The sequence below is a fragment of the Salmo salar genome, chromosome 29 (assembly GCF_965601325.2).
Source record: "Salmo salar chromosome 29, fSalSal1, whole genome shotgun sequence".
Taxonomy (NCBI): domain Eukaryota; kingdom Metazoa; phylum Chordata; class Actinopteri; order Salmoniformes; family Salmonidae; genus Salmo; species Salmo salar.
Genome location: NC_138319.1, coordinates 23,599,398 through 23,620,258, shown reverse-complemented (window position 1 = coordinate 23,620,258; position 20,861 = coordinate 23,599,398). Strand labels below are relative to the sequence as shown.

Below are 20,861 nucleotides of genomic sequence, written 5' to 3'. Positions count from 1 at the left end.
ACACAAGAAATAAAAATAAGAAATAAAAACAAAAGAAAGTAGGAACCTATATACAGGGTCAGTTACAATACCATATTTACAATGTGCAGGGATACTGGAGTGATGGAGGTAGATATTTCAGGGCTAAGGGGACAAGGCATCAGGATATATGATAATCAGAGGTGTGTGTGTGTGTGTGTGTGTGTGTGTGTGTGTGTGTGTGTGTGTGTGTGTGTGTGTGTGTGTGTGTGTGTGTGTGTGTGTGTGTGTGTGTGTGTGTGTGTGTGTGTGTGTGTGTGTGTGTGTGTGTGTGTGTGTGTCGCGCGGACCATTTTAAGTCCTTAGTGATGTGGACACCGAGGAACGTGAACCTCCCAACCCTTTCCACTCCAGCCCTCTCAGTGTGGATTGGGGCGTGCTCACCCTACCAGTTTCCTGTAGTCTACGATCAGCTCCTTGGTCTTACTGACGTTGAGGGAGAAGTTGTTATCCCGGGACCACACTAATATGCATGTAAATATCTCATGGCTCAAAGTGGAGGACAAATTGACTTCATCACTACTTGATTTTGTAAGAGGTGTTAACATGCTGAATGCACCGAGGTGTCTGTTTAAATTACTAGCACACAGCTCGGACACACATGCATACCCCACAAGATTATGGGACTATGGGAGGCATACATGGGACTATGGGAGGCGTACATGGGACTATGGGAGGCGTACATGGGACTATGGGAGGCGTACAGTGCTACATAGAGTCATGACTACATGGAGCTCTATTCCACATCAGGTGACTGATTTTAAGCAGTAGAATCAGATACAAAAAACAGATAAAAATACACCTTATGGAACAGTGGGGACTGTGAAGAAAGAAGATAGGCTTTTGAAAAATAACTATTTTTCATAAAATTGTAGTAATCTTAGCTAGCTGAATTGTTTACCAGTTGCTAAGCAGTTGCTAGGGACTCTTTTGGAAGAAGCTAGCTAGCTAACGAAGAACAACAAAGAATATCTAGTTAACAGAAGAAAAGAAAGAGAAAATCAGGACAGAAGAAAAAGGATATCAAAGTGAAACAGTTCTCTAAAGACACAAGAGACAATAATACAAGAAACAACACTTCTGTAGCTTGTCAACTATGTGTCTGTCTATCCCTGTTCTGTCCCCTCTGCACAGGCCATACAAACGCTTCACACCGCGTGGCCGCTGCCACTCTAACCTGGTGGTCCCAGCGCGCACGACCCACGTGGAGTTCCAGGTCTCCGGCAGCCTCTGGAACTGCCGGTCTGCAGCCAACAAGGCTGAGTTCATCTCAGCCTATGCTACCCTCCAGTCCCTAGACTTCCTGGCGCTGACGGAAACATGGATTACCACAGATAACACTGCTACTCCTACTGCTCTCTCTTCGTCTGCCCACGTGTTCTCGCATACCCCTAGAGCATCGAGCCACCGGGGTGGTGGCACTGGAATCCTCATCTCTCCCAAGTGGACATTCTCTCTTTCTCCCCTGACCCATCTGTCTATCTCCTCATTTGAATTCCATGCTGTCACAGTTACCAGCCCTTTCAAGCTTAACATCCTTATCATTTATCACCCTCCAGGTTCCCTTGGAGAGTTCATCAATGAGCTTGACGCCTTGATAAGTTCCTTTCCTGAGGATGGCTCACCTCTCACAGTTCTAGGTGACTTTAACCTCCCCACGTCTACCTTTGACTCATTCCTCTCTGCCTCCTTCTTTCCACTCCTCTCCTCTTTTGACCTCACCCTCTCACCTTCCCCCCCTACTCACAAGGCAGGCAATACGCTTGACCTCATCTTTACTAGATGCTGTTCTTCCACTAATCTCATTGCAACTCCCCTCCAAATCTCCGACCACTACCTTGTATCCTTTTCCCTCTTGCTCTCATCCAACACTTCTCACTCTGCCCCTACTCGGATGGTATTGCGCCATCCCAACCTTCGCTCTCTCTCTCCCGCTACTCTCTCCTCTTCCATCCTATCATCTCTTCCCTCTGCTCAAACCTTCTCCAACCTATCTCCTGATTCTGCCTCCTCAACCCTCCTCTCCTCCCTTTCTGCATCCTTTGATTCTCTCTGTCCCCTATCCTCCAGGCCGGCTCGGTCCTCCCCTCCTGCTCCGTGGCTCGACGACTCACTACGAGCTCACAGAACAGGGCTCCGGGCAGCCGAGCGGAAATGGAGGAAAACTCGCCTCCCTGCGGACCTGGCATCCTTTCACTCCCTCCTCTCTACATTCTCCTCTTCTGTCTCTGCTGCTAAAGCCACTTTCTACCACTCTAAATTCCAAGCATCTGCCTCTAACCCTAGGAAGCTCTTTGCTACCTTCTCCTCCCTCCTGAATCCTCCTCCCCCCCCCCCCCCCCCCCTCCTCCCTCTCTGCGGATGACTTCGTCAACCATTTTGAAAAGAAGGTTGACGATATACGATCCTCGTTTGCTAAGTCAAACGACACCGCTGGTCCTGCTCACACTGCCCTACCCTGTGCTTTGACCTCTTTCTCCCCTCTCTCTCCAGATGAAATCTCGCGTCTTGTGACGGCCGGCCGCCCAACAACCTGCCCCCTTGACCCTATCCCCTCCTCTCTTCTCCAGACCATTTCCGGAGACCTTCTCCCCTTCCTCACCTCGCTCATCAACTCATCCTTGACAGCTGGCTACGTCCCTTCCGTCTTCAAGAGAGCGAGAGTTGCACCCCTTCTGAAAAAACCTACACTCGATCCCTCCGATGTCAACAACTACAGACCAGTATCCCTTCTTTCTTTTCTCTCCAAAACTCTTGAACGTGCCGTCCTTGGCCAGCTCTCCTGCTATCTCTGAGTGCTAAGAACCTTGGCGTGATCCTGGACAACACCCTGTCGTTCTCCACTAACATCAAGGCGGTGACCCGATCCTGTAGGTTCATGCTCTACAACATTCGCAGAGTACGACCCTGCCTCACACAGGAAGCGGCGCAGGTCCTAATCCAGGCACTTGTCATCTCCCGTCTGGATTACTGCAACTCGCTGTTGGCTGGGCTCCCTGCCTGTGCCATTAAACCCCTACAACTCATCCAGAACGCCGCAGCCCGTCTGGTGTTCAACCTTCCCAAATTCTCTCACGCTCCTCCGCTCTCTCCACTGGCTTCCAGTTGAAGCTCGCATCCGCTACAAGACCATGGTGATTGCCTACAGAGCTGTGAAGGGAACGGCACCTCCATACCTTCAGGCTCTGATCAGGCCCTACACCCAAACAAGGGCACTGCGTTCATCCACCTCTGGACTGCTGGCCCCCCTACCTCTGAGGAAGCACAGTTCCCGCTCAGCCCAGTCAAAACTGTTCGCTGCTCTGGCACCCCAATGGTGGAACAAGCTCCCTCACGACGCCAGGACAGCGGAGTCAATCACCACCTTCCGGAGACACCTGAAACCCCACCTCTTTAAGGAATACCTAGGATAGGATAAAGTAATCCTTCTAACCCCCCCCTTAAAAGATTTAGATGCACTATTGTAAAGTGGTTGTTCCACTGGATATCATAAGGTGAATGCACCAATTTGTAAGTCGCTCTGGATAAGAGCGTCTGCTAAATGACTTAAATGTAAAATGTAAATGTAATGTGAAGAGACACACACACAGACACACAGACACACATACACATAATAAGACACACACTCTACACACACGTACACATGGATTTTGTATTGTAGATATGAGTTAGTAGAGTAGAGGTCTGAGGGAACACACCTAACGTGTTGTGAAAAGTGTTATGAAATGTAATGTCATGTAAAATGTTAAATTATATGTAACTGCCTTAATGTTGCTGGACCCCAGGAAGAGTAGCTGCTGCCTTGGCAGGAACTAATGGGGATCCTTAATAAATACAAATACAATACCAGGTCACTGACCTCCTCCCTGTACGCTTTCTCATCAGCAAACTTGATAATGGTGTTGGCGTCGTGCGTGGCCACACAGTTGTGGGTTAACAGGGAGTACAGGAGGGGAGTAAGCAAAGCGCGCAGCCCTGTGGGGCCCCCGTGTTGAGAGTCAGAGTGGCGGAGGTGATGTTACCTATCCTCACCACCTGGGGCCGGCCCATCAGGAAGTCCAGGATCCAGTTGCAGAGGGAGGTGTTCATTCCCAAGGTCCTATGCTTTGAGACAAGCTTGAAGGGGACTATGGTGTTGAACGCTGAACTGTAGTCAATGAACAGCATTGTCACATAGGTATTCCTGTTATCTAGGTGGGTGAGGGCAGTGTGGAGTGAAATTGAGATTGCGTCTGTTGGAGCTGTGTGCAAATTGGAGTGGGTCTAGGGTATCTGGGATGATGGAGTTGTGTGCCATAACCAGGCTTTCAAATTACTTAATGATTACAGATGTGAGTGCTACAGGGTTTTAGTCATTGTGGCATGAAGCCTTAGAGTTTTTGGGAACAGGAATGATGGTGGTCAGCTTAAAACGTGGGGATTACAGACTGGGACAAGGAGAGGTTAAAAATTGTTGTAAATAAGCCTGTTCGCTGATCTGCTCTGAGAACACACCCTGGAATACTGTTCAGCCCGTGGCCTTGTGAGTTTTGACCTGATTAAAGACTTTTCTCACGTCGGCCTCTGAGAGTGGGATCACCCAGTCCTCTGGGCCGGTGGGAGCCCTGTCGCACGGCATGGTGTTGTTATTGTCGAAGCGTGCATAAAATGCATTGAGTTCGTCTGGTAGAGAGGCATCGTTGGGCAGATCACAGCTGGGTCTTCCTTTATAATCCATAATGGACTGTAGCCCCTGCCACATGCAGCGGGTGTCAGAGCCTTTGTAATATGATTCCACCTTATTCCTGTATTGTCCTTTTGCTCGTTTATTGACTCTGCGGAAGTCGTAGCGGGACTTCTTTTACTTGTTCCTGTCCTCAGCCGAAGCCTCAGCTTTTTCTGTGATAGCCCTGTGAGCGGTAGCCCTGTCCCAACCTCAGTGTTAATCCAGGGCTTTTGATTGGGAAAGCAGTGAACCTTCAATGTGGGGACAACGTCGGCGATGCATTTCCTAATGAAGCTGTGGCTGTTGAATGTTAAAGGTGATTTATTCTAAAAGCTGGGTTTAATCCTTTACACAGGCCTTGGCTCAGAAAGGCAAAAACCTGTTTGTTGTTGTTGTTATGAGTGCAGTACATTGACATGATGGGTGGGATGTTGGTTTAATGTGTGTGTGTGTGTGTGTGTGTGTGTGTGTGTGTGTGTGTGTGTGTGTGTGTGTGTGTGTGTGTGTGTCATGCAAAATTACACAAACACACACGCATACATCCAAAAAATCCATACAAAGAATCCAAAAACATGTAAATGAATCCATGCTGATATGGACGCACCAGTCCCAACATTGAGCGTCAGATTTTCTCAGGGAAGGGATTTTGTTATTGACCTAGTGGCACAGTTTATTCTGGTCCCTTATGCCATGAGGTGATGTTCACCACCAGGGATGTGGTGACATTGACCTGTCATTGACCTGGCTACATGTGACAAAATATGTCACTGCTGTAATAGCAGAGTTGACGCCATAACATGAACTCCCCCCGATTTCTAATTGATTTGCTGCCTTTTATGTTTTTAGAAATGACACCATAACGTGGTAGACTGCTAATGGTTTGACTGATGTTATGTCAGAGAAAAATATTAGCCACAGCATGGTAAAAGCCCTCAAGTGAAAGGTCAAATGCAAATTGGTAAAAATAAATCTATAATATGTGTGTGTGTGTGTGTGTGTGTGCACGTACAGTATGTGTACTATATATACTGCTCAAAAAAATAAAGGGAACACTTAAACAACACAATGTAACTCCAAGTCAATCACACTTCTGTGAAATCAAACTGTCCACTTAGGAAGCAACACTGATTGACAATAAATTTCACATGCTGTTGTGCAAATGGAATAGACAACAGGTGGAAATTATAGGCAATTAGCAAGACACGCCCAATAAAGGAGTGGTTCTGCAGGTGGTAACCACAGACCACTTCTCAGTTTCTATGCTTCCTGGCTGATGTTTTGGTCACTTTTGAATGCTGGCGGTGCTTTCACTCTAGTGGTAGCATGAGACGGAGTCTACAACCCACACAAGTGGCTCAGGTAGTGCAGCTCATCCAGGATGGCACATCAATGCGAGCTGTGGCAAGAAGGTTTGCTGTGTCTGTCAGCGTAGTGTCCAGAGCATGGAGGCACTACCAGGAGACAGGCCAGTACATCAGGAGACGTGGAGGAGGCGGTAGGAGGGCAACAACCCAGCAGCAGGACCGCTACCTCCGCCTTTGTGCAAGGAGGAGCAGGAGGAGCACTGCCAGAGCCCTGCAAAATGACCTCCAGCAGGCCACAAATGTGCATGTGTCTGCTCAAACGATCAGAAACAGACTCCATGAGGGTGGTATGAGGGCCCGACGTCCACAGGTGGGGGTTGTGCTTACAGCCCAACACCGTGCAGGACGTTTGGCATTTGCCAGAGAACACCAAGATTGGCAAATTCGCCACTGGCGCCCTGTGCTCTTCACAGATGAAAGCAGGTTCACACTGAGCACATGTGACAGTCTGGAGACGCCGTGGAGAACGTTCTGCTGCCTGCAACATCCTCCAGCATGACCGGTTTGGTGGTGGGTCAGTCATGGTGTGGGGTGGCATTTCTTTGGGGGGCCGCACAGCCCTCCATGTGCTCGCCAGAGGTAGCCTGACTGCCATTAGGTACCGAGATGAGATCCTCAGACCCCTTGTGAGACCATATGCTGGTGCAGTTGGCCCTGGGTTCCTCCTAATGCAAGACAATGCTAGACCTCATGTGGCTGGAGTGTGTCAGCAGTTCCTGCAAGGGGAAGGCATTGATGCTATGGACTGGCCTGCCCGTTCCCCAGACCTGAATCCAATTGAGCACATCTGGGACATCATGTCTCGCTCCATCCACCAACGCCACGTTGCACCACAGACTGTCCAGGAGTTGGCGGATGCTTTAGTCCAGGTCTGGGAGGAGATCCCCCAGGAGACCATCCGCCACCTCATCAGGAGCATGCCCAGGCATTGTAGGGAGGTCATACAGGCACGTGGAGGCCACACACACTACTGAGCCTCATTTTGACTTGTTTTAAGGACATTACATCAAAGTTGGATCAGCCTGTAGTGTGGTTTTCCACTTTAATTTTGAGTGTGACTCCAAATCCAGACCTTCATGGGTTGATAAATTGGATTTCCATTGATTATTTTTGTGTGATTTTGTTGTCAGCACATTCAACTATGTAAAGAAAAAAGTATTTAATAAGATTATTTCATTCATTCAGATCTAGGATGTGTTATTTTAGTGTTCCCTTTATTTTTTTGAGCAGTGAAATATATGCCTTTTTATCTATTTCTGTGTGTGTGTAAATCCCATTCTACATGAAGCACCTGTACAAGGCCCAGTACGGTGCATTCAGAAAGTATTCAGCTGTCACGATCACTGTCCTCGAACTCCCTGTCATAAATAAGCCAAGGCGCAGCGTGCCAGTAATTCCACATCCTTTATTTAGAAGTGAAACCGAAACAAAACAATAAACAGGATAAACAGAAAGAAACGTGACGTTCTGGGGCTGCTCAAAGGCAGCTGCACAAAAACAAGATCCCACAACTCAAGGAGGGAAAAAGGGCTGCCTAAGTATGGTTCCCAATCAGAGACAACGATAGACAGGTGCCTCTGATTGGAAACCATACCTGGCCAAAACATAGAAATAAAATACATAGAATGCCCACCCCATATCACACCCTGACCTAACTAAACAGAGAAAAATGTCTCTCTCAGGTCAGGGCGTGACATCAGCTCCCCTGACTTTTTCCACATTTTGTTACGTTACAGCCTTATTCTAAAATGGATTAAATATGTTTTTCTTCCCCTCGTCAATCTACACACAATACCCCATAATGACAAAGCAAAAACAGATTTTTTGAAATTTTAGCAAATGTATTAAAAATAAAAATGAAATAATACATTTACATAAGTAATTAGACCCTTTACTCAGTACTTTATTGATGGACCTTTGGCAGCAATTACAGGGTATGACGCTACAAACTTGGCACACCTGTATTTGGGGAGTTTCTTCCATTCTTCTCTGATGCACAGCTATTTTCAGGTCTCTCCAGAGATGTTCAATCGAGGTTCAAGTTCGGGCTCTGGCTGGGCCACTCAAGGACATTCAGAGATTTGTCCTGAAGCCACTCCTGCGTTGTCTTGCTGTGTGTTTAGGGTCGTTGTCCTGTTGGAAGGTGAAACTTTGCCCCAGTCTGAGGTCCTGAACGCCCTGGAGCAAGATTTCATCAAGGATCTCTCTGTACTTTGCTCCATTCATCTTTCCCTTGATCTTGACTAGTCTCCCAGTCCCTGCCGCTGAAAAACATCCCCACAGCATGATACTGCCACCACCATTCTTCACCGTAGGGATGGTGCTAGGTTTCCTCCAGATGTGACACTTGGCATTCAGGCCATCTTGGTTTCACAGACCAGAAAATCTTGTTTATCATTGTCTGAGAGTCTTTAGGTGCCTTTTGGCAAATCCTAAGTGGGCTGTGATGTGCCTTTTACTGAGGAGTGGCTTCCGTCTGGCCACTCTACCATAAAGGCCAGAGATGGTTGTCCTACTGGAAGGTTCTCCCATCTCCACAGAGGAACTCTAGAACTCAGTCAGAGTGACCATCGGGTTCTTGGTCACCTCCCTGACCAAGGCACTTGTACCCCAAATTTCTCACTTTGGCCGGGCGGCCAGCTCTAGGAAGAGTCTTGGTGGTTCCAAACTTCTTCCATTTAAGAATGATGGGAGGCCACTGTGTTCTTGGGGGCCTTCAATGCTGCAGACATTTTTGGTACCCTTCCCCAAATCTGTGCCTCGACACAATCCTGTCTCGGAGCTCTACGGACAATTCCTTTGACCTCATGGCTTGGTTTTTACTCTGACATGCACTGTCAACTGTGGGACCTTATATAGACAGGTGTGGGCCTTTCCAAATCATGTCCAATCAATTGAATTTACCATAGGTTGAATCCAATGAAGTTGTAGAAACATCTCAAGGAGGATGTGAGTTCAGGGTCTGAATACTTATGTAAAGGAGGAATTTCAGTTTTTTATTGGTAATAAATTTGACAAAATTCTAAAAACCTGTTGTCACTTCGTCATTATGGGGTATTGTGTGTAGATTGATGAGGAAAAATAAATAATTTAATCAATTTTAGAATAAGGCTGTAACGTAACAAAATGTGGAAAAAGTCAAGGGGTCTGAACACTTTCCGAATGCACTGTATATTATGTAGCTGTCATAACATTATACTTGGAGATACTGGAACAAGAGCATACAGTCCAGTACTGTAGAATCCAGCAGACCTACTGCATCTACAGTATAACATCACATGTAATTAGACAGTTAGAGGAAGCCAGATTAACCATTTGATCTCGACTCAGTCATCTACCGTCATCTCGCTGTGGACACACCTCCCAGTCAATTTGGCTAAGAGCACCACACTTAGAATTATTAAAGAGCCAACAAGAGGGCCCTTACATGATTAACATAATTACAGCACAATTAAGTTAAAGAAAACACTGGGAGGGAGGAAGGCTAATGAGAGATCTAAAGAAAATGATTTTTCACCAAGACTGTGTGTTTGTGTGTGTGTGCGTGCGTGCGTGCGTGCATGCGTGCATGTGTGCGTATGTGTGGATGTGTTTAACTATACTTGTGGGGACCAGAAGTCCCTACAACAATATTAAAGGGAAAAAATGTGACCAACTGTGGACGTTTTGTTGGTCCCCACAAGGTCAAACGCTATATCGAGGGGGTTTAGGGTTAAGGTTAGAATTAGTGTTAGGGTTAGAATTAGGTTTAGGTTTAGGGTTAGGTGCTAGGGTTAGTTTTAAGGTTAGGAGCTAGGCTTAGGTTTAGAGTTAGGGTAGGTTTTTGGGTTAAGGTTATGGTAAGGTTTAGGGTAAGGGTAAGGGTTAGGGTTAGGGGTTAAGGAAAATAGGATTTTGAATAGGATTGAATTGTATGTCCCCACAAGATTAGCTGCACAAGAATGTGTGAGTGTGCGTGTGCCACACACGTTTGGCATTGAACAAGTGCTCCTCCTACAGGGGAAGCCAATGTACTCTCTGTCATTAGCTGCATAGACAACTGATTGACTGACTGACTTATCACCAGATAAAGAGCATCCCATGGGAAGAAACTATCTATCCACAGGGTGTTTGTGAGTCCCTATTAATCCCATTCAGAATTCCACTTTACAATATATCCAGTAACGAAGTTGGACGTACAGTCGTTTTTTTCCCCCTATGGGCTATAGTAGCCACGCAATGGAAATTGATCTTTAAATTAAAATGGACACATTCAGCATTATAGCCAACATAGCAGAGGTCTAGGAAATAGAATTATCTACCACTATTTCAGCTATATGATTAACCTTCGTATTATCTTAGTGTATAAGGTTTAGCCCAGCGTTATAGCACTATACTGTATCTTAAATTATACTACCCATTGGTAACTCCTTAGTGGGGATTTCATTGTAACACCATTGGGATGGATGGAGGTTGGAGGAGGGGTGAGCCAGCTAACTACGCCATATATACATAATACATTAACAACTGTAAGTGCTGTTATTGTGCAGTGGAAACGTCTAGGAGCAACAACGGCTCAGCCGCGAAGTGGTAAGCCACACAAGCTCACAGAATGGGACAGCCGAGTGCTGAAGAACGTAGCGTGTAAATATCATCTGTCCTCCGTTGCAACATTCACTACCGAGTTCCAAACTGCCTCTGGAAGCAAAGTCAGCACAAGAATTGTTCATCAGGAGCTTCATGAAATGGGTTTCCATGGCCATGTAGTGTGTCATCATGCGAGGTGAGTGTGGTGATTTGACACACAGTCATCTCACCAGTGTCACGCCCGCTAACATGCAACTCATGGTTGACGTAAGAGTCAGCATCGACCATAAACAGTCTATGTTATACTATTGACTTATTTGTGCTATTGTGGGATGATACATGAGGTGTTGTGATGCGTCTCCTGTAGGCTGTCTTGAAACGGGGGAGTGTCGGGTGTAGATTTGTGTGTTGGTCATTTTTTAAGGTCAACCTTAGCCTACAAACTTAAAGGGAACATTCTAAAATGTTCAACATCAAATTGATCATCTCCAGCACCACTACAATGTCAACAGATGTGAAACAGCTGGTTTTATTGTTTCAAAATAACAATAGAAGGAGCCACTGATGACATCATCGAGTGTGCATCATGTGATTTTAAACAGCTATGGCAAGCAGGCAAATGTTAGTAAGTAAGTAAAGCCCAGTCCCAAAAAGTAAAGCCCAGTCCCTCTTCTTGATCTCAAACAATTGAATGAAGACGGTTATTCAGTGGACTCTATGGTGTTTTAGCTCTATCACTCTCTGAGATGGCAGCATGGCATGGTGGTGTGTTTGTAGGACAAGTGTAGCGGGGTAGAAAATAGAAAAGCCAGACACCTAATTACACCTGTCGCAGCGGGCACCAAGTGTGGCGAGACCGGCACAGGGTGTCCAGGGCTGTGTCGCTTCCAACTCCCATCCTCAAACACACACATGCACACACATACATGCACGCATGCACACATACACACATGGTTTGTTCCCCTGGGTAATATGGGGACATGCTAGACACTCCCACATAACATGTTTGTTTCCCTTTGCCAAAAGTAGTGTGAAATCTCAGAACCATAGAACATTGTCAATGTTGATTGACGCTGGCTGCAAAGATATAATAGATGGATGGTTACCAAGAAACGGATGAATGACATGTCAATTCATTGATTTGGATTGATTTGATTGATGCGTTGGTACGACACCAATAAGCCTTTGGAGAAACACAGAGAGAACAGTCTCAGGTAAACCCAAAACATGCAGTTTTGGTCTAGGATGTTTCGTTATTATAGGCCCTATTAAATCACAGTTTCATTTATGAAGCTCGTGTTAGGATGTGGGAAGAAAATCGAAATTTGACTACAAAATGGTGTTTGTAATCATTACACAATGGTAATGAAATTCCATCATGAAACTGCATGCACGGTTGACATTTACTAAACTGAGGAAAAGTGGCCCTGTGTCTAAGGGGCTATGGTTGCCATGTGCAAATTCAGGCAGGCAGGCACGGAAGCATGGAGGCACGCGGACAGATGCACACACACACACAACCCCCCCCCCCGCCCCCCACACACACACACACTAAACACACACAGCCCTACAGCCCAGAGGAGCAGGTTCTCTTGTTTAACATGGACATGGAGAGCTTCTGTTCCCGTTGGAGGCTGACATTTAAAACCAGGCCCAAATCACACCTGCTGTTTACATTCCTAGTGTTACACATCAGGGCCCTTCTCCACACTCTGCCGCTTTCAGGAACCAGACCTGCTGGCTAGCTTTTTATAGCTATTTGATCTAGCAGTCTTGTTTACATTAAGATGTTGTTTGTCACTAACTTTTTAATCAATATGAAAGTAATAACATCTTAATTGTCCAATAAAGCTTCATTAAAACTCCTCTCCTTCTCTCCCACTCCCAGGTGCTGAACCTCAGCTTGTCCAACACGGCTTTATTAAAACTCCTTCCACTCTCTCCTCCCAGGCTTTATTAACACACCTCTCCCTCTCTCCTCCTTCCAGGTGCTCAACCTTTTCCTAGCCTTGCTGCTCAGCTCGTTCAGCTCGGACAACCTCTCAGCGCCCGACGACGATGGCGAGATGAACAACCTACAGATTGCCATTGGCCGCATCAAAAGCGGCATGAGCTGGCTCCGAAGCCAGGTTGGGCACTTGATTTTAAACAGCTATTCATTGTTTAATTACATTTTTATTCTCTACTTTTTTACTATTTAGCATAGACAATTAGATAGATTCAAAATAAGATATATCATGAAATGTAGTATGGGCTATGAGTAAAAATTAAACAACCTATATCAACCAAACAAACAAATTAATCACAAAACCCTCAAAAAATAACATGAAAAAAAGTGAATCACGTCTTCTTAAACGTAGTTCATTACTTCGTTGCAGATCTGCGACTTCTTCAACGGCAACTTCAAGCGGCGGCGGCAGAAGAGCAAAGAAGCCGAGGCCATGCTGAAGCTCAAGAGGCTGAGCCACGGTGCTCCGCTTGGCGAGGTTGGCAACGGGACAGTGGTGGCGGTGGCGGGAGGGATCGGACGCCACGGGGAGAAGATTATGGTCCCGGAGGTGGACGACAGCTACATGACCAACCCCAACCTGACCATCAGCGTGCCCATCGCTCCTGGCGAGTCGGACGTGGAGTTCCCCGAGGACGAGGATGAGGAGGAAGAGGGGGAGAGCGAGAGCTCAGAGGCGGAGGAGGAGGAGGAGGAGAGCAAGCAGGTAGGATGGGAGTTTAGGTTGGTGGAAGTGAAGGGTACCGATATGGAAGTCTATATCGATATCAGTCACATTTTTGTGATACAAGCCATTAATGGGCCACTGTAATATATCAGATATTGTTATCCCCAAACATTAAATAAAATACAATTTTATTAGTCACATACACGTGTTTAGCAGATGTTATTGCAGGTGTATTGAAATGCTTGTGTTTCTAGCTCCAACAGTGCAGTAATATCTAACATGTAATATCTAACAATTTCACATCAATAGACACAATACACACAAATCTAAAGTAAAGGAATGGAATTAAGAATATATAAATATTTGGGCGAGCAATGTCAGAGCGGCATAGACTAAGATACAGTAGACTAGGATATAATACGTATGAGATGAGTAATGCAAAAAACGTTAACATTATTAAAGTGACTATTATGTATATAGGGCAGCAGCCTCTAATGTGCTAATGATGGCTATTTAACAGTCTGATGGCCTTGAGATAGAAGATGTTTTTCAGTTTCTCGGTCCCAGCTTTAATGCACCTGTACTGACCACGCCATCTGGATGACAGTGGGGTGAACAGGCAGTGTCTGGGGTGGTTGTTGTCCTTGATGATCTTTTTGGCCTTCCTGTGACATCGGGCACCCTCTGGAGAGCCCTGCGGTTGTGTGCGGTGCAGTTGCCGTACCAGGTGGTGATACAGCCCGACAGGATGCTTTCAATTGTGCAACTGTAAAAAGTTTGTGAGGGTTTTAGGTGCCAAGAAACATTTATTCATCCTCCTGAGGTTGAAGAGGTGCTGTTGCGCCTCTTCACCACACTGTCTGTGTGGGTGGACCATTTCAGTTTGTCAGTGATGTGTATGCCGAGGAACTTGAAGCTTTCCACCTTCTCCACTGCTGTCCCGTCGATGTGGATAGGGGGGTGCTCCCTCTGCTGTTTCTTGAAGTCCACGATCAGCTCCTTTGTTTTGTTGATGTTGGGTGAGAGGTTATTTTCCTGGCACCACACTCCCAGGGCCCTCACCTCCTCCCTGTAGGCTGTCTCGTCATTGTTGGTAATCAGGCCACCTACTGTTGTGTCGTCTGCAAACTTGATGATTGAGTTGGAGGCATGCATGGCCACGCAGTCATGGGGGAACAGGGAGTACAGCAGGAGGCTGAGCATGCATCCTTGTGGGGCCCCAGTGTTGAGGATCAGTGAAGTGGAGGTGTTGTTTCCTACCTTCACCACCTGGGGGTGGCCAGTCAGGAAGCCCAGGACCCAGTTGCACAGGGCGTGGTTCAAACCCAGGGCCTCGAGCTTAATGATGAGCTTGGAGGGTACTATGGTGTTGAATGCTGAGCTGTAGTCAATGAACAGCATTTTTACATAGGTATTCCTCTTGTCCAGATGGGATAGGGCAGTGTACAGTGCGATGGCGATTGCATCGTCTGTGGATCTATTGGGGCAGTAAGCAAATTGAAGTGACTACTCTCTCAAAGCACTTCATGATGACAGAAAAGAGTGCTACAGAGCGATAGTCACTGGGCCGGCAGCCTTGCGAGGGTTAACACGCTTAAACGTCTTACGTCAGCCACGGAGAAGGAGAGCCCACATTCCTTGGTAGCGGTCGGTGGCACTGTGTTATCCTCAAAGCGGGCGAAGAAGGTGTTTTGCTTGTTCGGAAGCAAGACGTCGGTGTCCGCGACAGAGGGAATAACATCACTGTTTGTATTCTGCCATATTCCCAGTCACCTTGCCTTGGTTAAATGCGATGGTTCGCGCTTTCAGTTTTGCGCGAATGCTGGCATCTTTCCATGGTTTCTGGTTAGGTTTTAATAGTTACAGTGGGTACAACATCTCCTATACACTTCCTGATAAACTCAGCCACCGTATCAGTATAATCATCAATGTTATTCTCGGAGGCTATCCGGAACATATCCCAGTCCGTGTAATCAAAACAATCTTGAAGCGTGGATTCCGATTGGTCAGACCAGCATTGAATAGTCCTTAGCACGGGTACTTCGTGTTTGAGTTTCTGCGTATAGGAAGGGAGTAGAGAAATGGAGTCGTTACATCATAGAGGCTAATATTTTCTACTTTAATTAGTGATTGACTTCAGACGGCAGACTGGTGCTAGATACGTAATTATGACAGAGTTGGTCTTGTCTCACACTGTAGGCATTGCCATGTGTGCTTGTCCCTCTCATGTTAGAACTGTGATGTTCATTGTGTCTACTAAATGGGGGTCAGATGCATGTATGAGTTCTTCTAGTCTTTTGGTCCACCCTCTCTTTTCTCTCTCCTCTCTCTCTCCCCCCTCATCTTTTTCTCTCTCTCACTCTCTTTCTCTCTCGGCCTGAGAGGTTGCTTAGCGGTCCAATAACTGACTGTTGAGCAGACTGGAAAGAGAGCCCTTATCTCCCTCTCTTTTTCTCTCACCCTCCACTCTCCACCCTCCACCCTCCTCCCTCTCTCATTCCATCCCTTTCCCTCTCCCTCTCTCTCCGTCTGAAGTGAGCCGCTCCAAGCCCACGCACAAAGGCTATTTTCATGCCCTGTTTTGTTTTCTCACTTCCTCCAGAGCAATTTGGCCCTGAGCGGACACTTCCCAAAATGGATGCCCTGTCCAATTGTACACCTTGTAAAGATTTATACTACTATTTCTGTAGTTGGGTACTTCTTCCATTTGGTAACAATGGCTCCGTATATTGCCGCCCAATCAGGAATATGGAATAAGATCCTTGAGGCCAAAGTGCATTTTGTTGCCAGCATTTGTCTTTCACCTGTCTCTTTGTCTGCATCCATTAAAATGGGTTGAATTGAACGGAGCTAGATTGTGGCCCATTACCTTGTTGTCTGGGGGTTAGGGTTAGTTTCAAAGATGAATTGATGTTGATAAGGAGACGTGAAATGAGCCAGGCTTCTTGAATAAATATAAAACTTTGTTGAAGTTGAAAAGGTTGGGAGCTGGGAGAAGGAGAGCGAGCTTATACTACGTGGTATGCAAACGTTTATGGAGAGTTTTGCAAATGTTTATGGAAACATGATACAGCATTCTCAACATGTATGGAACAGGTTGTTAATATATATACACTACCGTTCAAAAGTTTGGGGTCACTTAGAAATGTCCTTTTTGAAAGAAAATCACATTTTTTGTCCATTAAAGTAACATCAAATTGATCAGAAATACAGTGTACACATTGTTAATGTTGTAAATGACTATTGTAGCTGGAAACGGCTGATTTTTTTATGGAATATCTACATAGGCGTAGAGACCCCATTATCAGCAACCATCACTCCTGTGTTCCAATGGCACGTTGTGTTAGCTAATCCATGTTTATCATTTTAAAAGGTTTGAGCCTGTGATCGAATCCACAAATGCCGATGCTCCAGATACTCAACTAGTCTAAAGAAGGCCAATATTATTGCTTCTTTAAATCAGCACAACAGTTTTCAGCTGTGCTAACCTAATTGCAAAACGGTTATCTAATGATCAATTAGCCTTTTAAAATGACAAACTTGGATTAGCTAACACAACGTGCCATTGGAACACAGGAGTGATGGTTGCTGATAATGGGCCTCTGAATGACTATGTAGATATTCCATTAAAAATCAGGCATTTCTAGCTACAATAGTCATTTACAACATTAACAATGTGTACAGTGTATTTCTGATCCATTTGATGTTATTTAAATCGACAAAAAAAAATGCTTTTCTTTTAAAAAACAAGGACATTTCTAAGTGACCTCAAACTTTTGAATGGTAGTATATACAGTTGAAGTTGGAAGTTTACGTACACCTTAGCCAAATACATTTAAACTCAGTTTTTCACAATTCCTGACATTTAATCCTAGTAAAGATTCCCTGTCTTAGGTCAGTTAGGATCACCACTTTATTTTAAGAATATGAAATGTCAGAATAATAGTAGAGAGAATTATTTATTTCAGCTTTTATTTCTTTCATCACATTCCCAGTGGGTCGGAAGTTTACATACACTGAATTAGTATTTGGTAGCATTGCCTTTAAATTGTTTAACTTGGGTCAAATGTTTCGGGTAGCCTTCCACAAACTTCTCACAATAAGTTGGGTGAATTTTGACCCATTGCTCCTGACAGTGCTGGTGTAACTGAGTCAGGTTTGTAGGCCTCCTTGCTCGCACACACTTTTTCAGTTTTGCCCACATTTTTTCTATAGGATTGAGGTTAGGGCTTTGTGATGGCCACTCCAATACCTTGACTTTGTTGTCCTTAAGCCATTTTGCCACACCTTTGGAAGTATACTTGGGGTCATTGTCCATTTGGAAGACCCATTTGCGACCATGCTTTAACTTCCTGACTGATGTCTTGAGATGTTGCATCAACATATCCACATAATTTTCTTTCCTCATGATGCCATCTATTTTGTGAAGTGCACCAGTCCCTCCTGCAGCAAAGCACCCCCACAACATGAAGCTGCCACCCCCGTGCTTCACAGTTGGGATGGTGTTCTTCGGCTTGCAAGCCTCAACCTTTTTCCTCCAAACATAATGATGGTCATTATGGCCAAACAGTTCTATTTTTGTTTTCTATCCAGCTATTCTCCAAATAGTACGCTCTTTGTCCCCATGTGCAGTTGAAAACCGTAGCCGGGCTTTTTTATGGCGGTTTTGGAGCAGTGGCTTCTTCCTTGCTGAGCACCCTTTCAGGTTATGTCGATATAGGACTTGTTTTACTGTGAATATAGTTACTTTTGTACCCGTTTCCTCCAGCATCTTCACAAGGTCCTTTGCTGTTGTTCTGGGATTGATTTGCACTTTTTGCACCAAGTACGTTCACCTCTAGGAGACAGAACGTGTCTCCTTCCTGAGCGGTATGATGGCTGCATGGTCCCATGGTGTTTATACTTGTGTACTATTGTTTGTACAGATGAACGTGGTACCTTCAGGCGTTTGGAAATTGCTCCCAAGGATGAACCAGACTTGTGGAGGTCTACAATTTCTTTCTGAGGTCTTGGCTGATTTCTTTACATTTTCCCATGATGTCAAGCAAAGAGGCACTGAGTTTGAAGGTAGGCCTTGAAATACATCCACAGGTACATCTCCAATTGACTCAAATGATGTCAATGATGCCTATCAGAAGCTTCTAAAGCCATGACATACTTTTCTGGAATTTTCCAAGCTGTTTAAAAGCACAGTCAACTTAGTGTATGTAAACTTCTGACCAACTGGAATTGTGATACAGTGAATTATAAGTGGAATAATCTATCTGTAAACAATTGTTGGAAAAATTACTTGTGTCTTGCTAAAAGTAAATGTCCTAACCGACTTGCCAAATCTATCGTTTGTTAACAAGAAATTTGTGGAGTGGTTGAAAAGGAGTTTTAATGACTCCAACCTAAGTATGTGTAAACTTCTGACTTCAACTGTATATATATATATATATAGATAGAGAGAGAGAGAGAGGGGCAGTTGTTTACATCTGTTTTCTCTTCCGTTCTCTCTGCCTCCATTTGTCTCTCTCGCTCTCCCTCCGTCCCTCTAAACAGAGCTGACTTATCTGTGTCGGTTTGTCTCTTTGCACACCTGTGCTCCAATTAGTTTTAAGAGAGCGGTCACGTCTTGCCCACCCGCTTTAATCTTACTATGCACCTGTCCTCTCACCGTCCCTTGTTCTCTCTTTTATCCCTTCACTCACTCCATCTCTGTACACCTGCCTGTCCACCCACTCAGTCTGTTTTATCTTTATCCCTACACCTGTCACTGACTCCTCCCTCCCTCTCTCTTTCTCTCTTTCTCTTGCTCTTTCTCTTTCTTTTTCTCTCTTTTAAGACAACCTGTTATATGCATGTCACCCATGGAGGCTGTTTCAGGTTTGCTGTAGCTCACTGTGTAGATAATCAGGAAGTACACGCAGGGTTCCCTAGCCAGTCTCCCGTACAGAGCGGCCATCTGCATCTATCCAGCTAACCGTGGCCTCAGATGCATGCCTGTCGCTATCCTTTATCAGGAAAAGGGCAGCGAGAGAGAACATTGCCCTGAAACATTAGTTAGCACCTAAAAGATAATTAGAACAATTCAAAACATTGTAAACAAGGCAACAGTAAACAATTTTGTTCCCCACAAATGATTGGGCCAATTTCAGTTATCGTGTGTAACCACAGACTATCCATTAAATTGACCACATACTCTGGTGGCCACTCTGACAATGCTAGCAGTGCCAGCTGTGTCACTAGAGATTCTGGGTTCGAGTCCAGGCTCTGTCGCAGCCGGTGGGCACAATTGGCCCAGCGTCGTCCGGGTTAGAGGAGGGTTTGGCTGGCAGGAATGTCCTTGTCCCATCGCGCACTAGCGACTCCTATGGCGGGCCAGGCGCAGTGCTCGCTGACAAGGTCGCCCGGTGCACTGTGTTTCCTCCAACACATTGGTGCATCCAGGTTAAATGGGCATTGTGTCAAGAAGCAGTGCGGCTTGGTTGGGTTGTGTTTCGGAGGACGCACGGCTCTCGACCTTCGCCTCTACCGAGTCCGTATGGGAGTTGCAGCGATGAGACAAGACTGTAACTACCAATTGGATACCATGAAATTGGGGAGAAAACAGGGTAAAAAAAATAATAATAATTAAAATAAAAAATGAGAAAATGGAAGGCTAACCAGTCTCTTTAGCTAATAATCTCCCTGTACTCCATATCATGTGCCAAAGAGACTGGCCTTTCTGCCATCTTCAAATATGAACATTCGATCACCCTCATTGCTATCATCCAATTGGAACTCGCTTTTTTCTCTCCACAGAACACAGTTGGTATCTGGTTGCTAAACAACCATTTTTTGTTTGTCCAGATGAAACTATTCATCTGGGGCAGCAGGTAGCCTAGTGGTTAGAACATTGGGCTAGTAACCAAAATGTTGTTAGTTCAAATCCCTGAGCGGACAAGGTAAAAACCTGTCGTTTTGCCCCTGAACAAGGCAGTTAACCCACTGTTCCTTCGGCCGTCATTGTAAATAAGAATTTGTTCTTAACTGACTTGCCTAGTTAAATAAAGGTCAAATAAAATTGCTAGCTCAGGTATACATTCTCAAAGTAAATAATACTTCAATTCCAACCACAAAATTTCTTAGTTTTGATTTCAAGCCTCAAAATACAACAACAACAAAAACATGTTTTATTGTCACATACACTGGATAGGCGGAGTGAATTTAGTAGTTTTACAGGGTCAGCCAAAGTAGTACAGATCCCATGGAGCAAGGGTTGTGTCCAACGCTCTAACCGCTAGGCTACTGTACCTGTCTCCACAGGTTACATGCCGCCACTTGTCTAGCTAAGAGTTCATGTTTGTTTTTTACTTTCTTATGAATTCAAATTCTATTTTCGAGTCTCCACATGTTGTCATGGAAAATATTTATGTTATTTCCAACAACCAATGAGCAACTCTTACCCTAAATCCAGTGCATATTTAACGTTGAGATTGCCGAAATGCCAGTCTCTTTGGCAATGACCAGGATCGAGTGGCAAGGAGTCGAATGTTAGTTAAAGAGATT

The 20,861-nt window shown here is 45.3% G+C and overlaps 1 protein-coding gene across 1 annotated transcript in view; it reads left to right on the top strand.

The window, feature by feature from the left end:
• The window catches only part of scn5lab (sodium channel, voltage gated, type V-like, alpha b), a 190,623-nt gene that overhangs the window by 130,569 nt on the left and 39,193 nt on the right, over window positions 1-20,861 (top strand). Inside the window, exons 17-18 of the mRNA XM_082970748.1 lie at window positions 12,642-12,782; window positions 13,032-13,367. Coding sequence (XP_082826874.1) covers window positions 12,642-12,782; window positions 13,032-13,367 — 477 coding nt within the window. The remainder of the gene's footprint in view (window positions 1-12,641; window positions 12,783-13,031; window positions 13,368-20,861) is intronic.